Source organism: Apteryx mantelli, chromosome 28 (genome assembly GCF_036417845.1).
Source record: "Apteryx mantelli isolate bAptMan1 chromosome 28, bAptMan1.hap1, whole genome shotgun sequence".
In the NCBI taxonomy this organism is placed as follows: Eukaryota; Metazoa; Chordata; class Aves; order Apterygiformes; family Apterygidae; genus Apteryx; species Apteryx mantelli.
This window is the reverse complement of record NC_090005.1, coordinates 7,292,469-7,297,630: the sequence shown is the minus strand read 5'-3', so window position 1 is coordinate 7,297,630 and position 5,162 is coordinate 7,292,469. Positions and strand designations below refer to the sequence as shown.

The 5,162-nt window shown below is 56.0% G+C and overlaps 1 protein-coding gene across 1 annotated transcript; it reads left to right on the top strand.

The window, feature by feature from the left end:
• Window positions 1-378: 378 nt before the first annotated feature.
• On the top strand, window positions 379-2,281 carry LOC136994353 (feather keratin Cos2-3-like). Its single transcript, XM_067311811.1, has 2 exons — window positions 379-411; window positions 1,970-2,281. The coding sequence occupies exons 1-2, from the start codon at window positions 379-381 to the stop codon at window positions 2,279-2,281; spliced, it is 345 nt and encodes a 114-aa protein (XP_067167912.1).
• Window positions 2,282-5,162: the final 2,881 nt, after the last annotated feature.

Here is a 5,162-nt window from a genome sequence, read left to right as displayed (position 1 = left end):
GGTGAAAGATGCCAGTGATGCAGGCAGTGAGAAGGCTGTTGTTCTGCATGTCCTCCAGGACTGGCCTTCCTTTGCTGCCAGAAGGCAGAGGCGCTCATCGGACACAGCGCTGGAAGTGCTACTCTGACACCCGCCAACGTGGATGTGTCTACTGGGGCAGTAGAGCCGGGGTGGCCCTGCTGCTGGTAGGGAGGCTCCTTCTCTGCCAGGAATATAGGCCCAGGACAGAGTGGAGAGTTGAGGCCCATGTGGCCTGATGCTTTCTTCTCCTGCCGCCCTTCCTGAGGAAACACCTGAGAGACTGGGAAGCCCCACAGTCAGGCCGAGAGCAGGGCAGGGCAGAGGCCCATCAGGCAGCACCATCACACTCCTCCCAGGATGTGGGACGCCTTTGAGCCAGGACAGGTGCAAGTAGGATTGGGCTGTGGGGAGGCCCAGCCAAGGCAGGCCATGGGGGAGGGTAGCTCACTGCAGTGATGGCAAGCATACACAGAGGTAGAGGCACAAGCAAGCGTGCACAAGCATGCATGCACTTAAAGTTACATGAATGCACTCACACATGCACATGCAAACACACGTGTGCTCAGAAACATGAGCTCATGCATGTATACACAGGCAGACATCAGGTACATGCACACAGGTGTGTGTACACACGTGCATAAGAGCACAGAGGCCTGCATGCAGTCCATCACACATTCTGGTAACACACTGCCACAAACACTAGTTCATAAAAGCACACAGGAGGGTAGGGGAGAAATGCCAAGAGGCGCTCACAGAAGAAAAGCTGAGGAAAGAGCACTGGAGTGCTCCGGGTAGGACAAGGCCCCAGACAAGCTGACAGCACTCTTTGAGGACTCTCGGGGACTGCCCAGAGGAGGACAAAACAGGTCAGTAGATTTCTCCTGGGGGATGTGTTACCGGAAGAGACATGAAACCCAGCAGCACAGCTTGCCTGCTTGTGGAGGTGCGGACTAAGGGCCATCGGAGGGAGCTGGGAGGGAGGCTGAGAGAAGGACATGGCATGTGCTCATGCACGGGAGACCTTGGGCACCCATGCAGAGACTGCAGGGTGGGCAGCAGCTGTGCCTCTTCCTGAGAACAGAGCCACAAACAGCCCCACAGGAGTGTCCCAGGCTGAGGTCACCGGCCTGAACGGGATCCCTCCGCAGGTTTTTCCCGGCTTCTCTGGGCTTCTCCCACACCGATGGATTTCTATTCTGGCAATCCTTGGGCCTCCCATCCTGTCACTCAAAAGAAGCCTCCATTGAGAGAATAGGCATGGCATGAACCAGGAAATGAAAAGGCAGCCTGCAGGGAAGCAACAACACAGCCCATGTCATTAGCTGGGATGTTTTCCATGCATTATGAGCATCTTAGCAAATTGTCCCTTCTGCAAAGGGTGCCACTGTGCCTGGGGCAGTGCAGGCCCAGTATAACAGGCAGCCCGACTCCCTTGCTCTCTCTTCCACTTCCCTCACCTCCTCCTCCGAGCGAACCAGGTGAGTGTGAAGTCCTTTCTCCTCCTCCTCCTTCTCCTCTGTGCTGGCTTTGCGTTTTCTCCTTGCTCTTTCATCCACTTCCCTTGCCTTCCTTTCACTGGGAACCTGGTGAGTCTTCCACCTCCTCCTTCTGGATGAGGTCTTGCTTCAGTGAATATCTCAGCTGGAACATGCTCTTCTGTCTTACGCTGGTGCTCTGAGGTACTTGTCGTGGGTGGGGGAAGGGAGTAGAAGGTCTGGCAAGGAGAGAGGCTGGGACTTTGCTGAGGTGGCCCTTCAGCTATAGGCTAAGCAGAAGCCATCCTGGGCCTAGCAGCTCTTTGCAGAACCTTGGCAGAGTCAGGGCACTCAGGCTACTCACACAGCCTCCATCTCCCGGCCCAGCAGGTGCCTGGGCTCCCTCGTGTCAGGGTCACAGGCTGCTCCTCACATGCCCCTGTGCTCTGCTTGCTCCCTGCCCTCCCTCGCAGGTGCACCTCCAGCCCCCAGACATGTCCTGCTACGACCAGTGCCAGCCATGCCAGCCCTGCGGCCCCACCCCACTGGCCAACAGCTGCAACGAGCCCTGTGTCAGGCAGTGCCAGGCCTCCATCGTTGTCATCCAGCCCTCTCCCATGGTGGTGATTCTTCCTGGCACCATCCTCAGCTCCTTCCCGCAGAACACCGTTGTGGGATCCTCCACCTCTGCTGCTGTTGGCAGCATCCCCAGCTGTGAGGGAGTCCCCATCACCTCTGGGTGCTGTGGGCATAGCCTGGGCATTCTGGGCACTCTGAAAACATAGCCAGGCCAACGCTTCTCTTTCCCTTCTTCCACTCCCTCCTTTCCCTCCATTTTTCTTTGTTGTCTTCTGCTCCCCTGGGCCATGAGGACCCACAAGGCCAGCTTGGGGGGACCTGCTGGCCCCTCTCCCTCGGTGGGGTGCGCAGATGCAGACCCTCCGGGAATTCTGCTGTCGTCACGGGGAGCAAACTCTCCGCTGCACACAATGCTCCCTGCGCCAGCAGCCTCCTCTCAGAACAACCTTGATTCCCTCTGCAGAATTTTTAAAGTTCTTCTGCATACAAGCCTCTGTGCGATCCTTCCCTCTGTGGAGGCACTGCCCAGCTATCCACGGAGGAATACTCTGGGAAGGATAAGATTGGGGCACAGTGGCACCCTTCACTTTTCCTGGAGGAACAGGAGGGACGGACACACTGCAGTGGGCCCCTTTCATGCACTGTGCCTTGGAGCTGAGGAAGACATCCCCAGCTGCTGCAGAGCCAGTGGCCATCGGTCCTTGCCTCGCTGAATCTCTACCCAGAAACACCCTGCTGGCTGTGGAGCATGTCCTGCAGACAGGGAGCCTGACCACTGCTGTCATGAGTGAGCAGCCCAGGACTGCAGGAGGCCCTGGGAAGTGAGTGGCTCCACAGGCTCTTGGGGAAGGGGTTTTCTCTTGCTCTGGGTGGGGAGAGGGGAGAGAGAGGGGAGACTGAGGTCTCACCAAAGGAAAGGAGATGAAGCCTAAGGAACATCAGCAGATGGGCAAGAGAGAGTGGCTGGGAAGTGCCTGGGGGGAAGGAAAGGAAGGGCACAGAAGTAACAAGCAGCCCCAGCAGAGAAACGAGAAGGCTCTTGCCCCTCCGCAGGCAGAGCACTGGCGGCCACAACTTCCCTGACAGCCTTCAGGACCTGCTCAGCAGACACTGAAACACAGCCCCTTGTGACGGTGTGCTCCTTTCCCCCCCCACCGGTGCTCTCTCTCCCCCTTAGCCTGACCTCCCTGCAAACAATACATATGTGGGGGCTAGGTGAGCATGTGCCTACTAAGGCCCGTCTAGTATGCAAATATGACTATGAGTCAATCATCTCCCCCCCATAAATAGGGGGCAGCCCAGAGCCCATTGAGCTCTCCTGCACGGCAGCAGGCTGCACTGCAGAACCTCCTTTTGAGTAGGAGCACCTCTCAGGGTCACTCCTCGAGAATGGGAGATTCCTTACCCACGACAGATCCTCGGTAAGTGATTAACAGCATGCTGAACTTCTGCGAACTTTGTGAAATTTTCCTGAGTTATATCCCTGACTGATAGCACAGAAAATTCCTTAGACATAAACCGTTGACCAAGTCTGAGACTAAGACTGGATTCAGCTGCACCTAGGCTCCTCTTCGGAGGAGTTTAGAGAGCAAGGGGGTCCAGACTGAACCTCGTGACTCGACTGGATGGTCTCTGTTGCACACGCATCAGACCCTGTCCTTCAGGCAGTAAATAACTGAGTGAACCTTGCCAATCAAACCACGTTAAATCGTTCTTATTTACGACTGAACTTTGTTAAGTCGCTCTCTTACTGCAATAAACGTAGTGTTGCTTCCCTCTTACGAGTGAAGTGCATTGCTCCTTTCACGACACCCCTTCATAAGAAACCTCGTACCATGCACAGGTCAGGAGTGTCACAGCCCTTTTCTGCTCCTCACCCTGCCACACACTCCCTGCCCACAGATCTCCTGAGCCAACAGCAGACACTCCTCAGCTCTCTCCAGGCTCCTGCCTGACCAAGGCCTGTCTCTGAGGGCAGAGGAGCTCTCCAAGCAGTTCAGCGAGACCCGGTGTGCACACAGACATGTTCCTGACCCCGCCAGCATGAGAACACCCCAAGGTCCCTCCTGCTCAGTGACAGTGGTCTGGCCCATGGCACCTGGAAGAAAGGGAGAGTTAGTGAGCGTGTGGGGAAAGGCTTCAGGATGCAAACCATGACAGGATGCAAACACCTCAGGGGAGAAGGCTCCCTCTCCCTTGCCCTGCAACAGGCTTCTCCTCTCTCTCTCTCGTCTTTTCCTTTCCAACAGCAACAATGTCCTGAGAATATTCATGCAAAAGCACACAGGAGCCAACATTTCCCAGCATTTTCCCATTATACAAGACCATCTCCCTGCAGAGGCATATATGGGGAGGAGCCCTGGGTGGGGGGGAGGCGGAGAGGAGGCGAGGGTTTCCCATAGAAAAGAGGAACGATGCCTCAGGTAAAAGTCAGAGCTTAGCCAGTGGTTGCCACAGGAAGGCAGCGAGGACAAGACACCCGAGGTGCATGCTGAGCCCGATCGTCACTTTGTGTGTGAGAGAGAGAGAGTCAAAAAAAGACCTCACAACCTCAAGGGAGCAGAGCTGCCAGAAATGACACCACTAACGGAGCAAAGGGAGAAGCACATTTTTTCTCACCGTGCCTGAAATGCCCCTGCTGTGGTTTTCTCTCCTCCACCATTGTCTGTGCCTCCTCAGCTACAAATGCCTGCTCTTCTGCACACCACTGCTTGGCCTTTGGGGAGTGCAGGGCGGTTGCCTCACTGGCGTTTCACATCTTTCCCCACGATCCCTGCTTCTCGTTGGACAGTAGTATTTCGTCTATGAACAGGTGTCCCTGCTATTGCTACCACTTCTCCCCATTCCTTACTCTGCCGCCTGGGAACAACACCTTGCTGCAAAATCTCTAGCAGGCTGGGTGGGGAGCCCTGCTCCGACCTACCCCTGGGAGTATGGCTGTGTCCTGTGCAGGGGGCATAACCTGCAACCCCAGAGAGGAACCAGGCTCCAGAGGGGGCTGTAGGACTGCCATAAACCCAGACGTGACAAAATCGTCTTATTGCATGGGTGAGGGGGAGAACAGTGAGCAGCGAACTGGACAGGGCA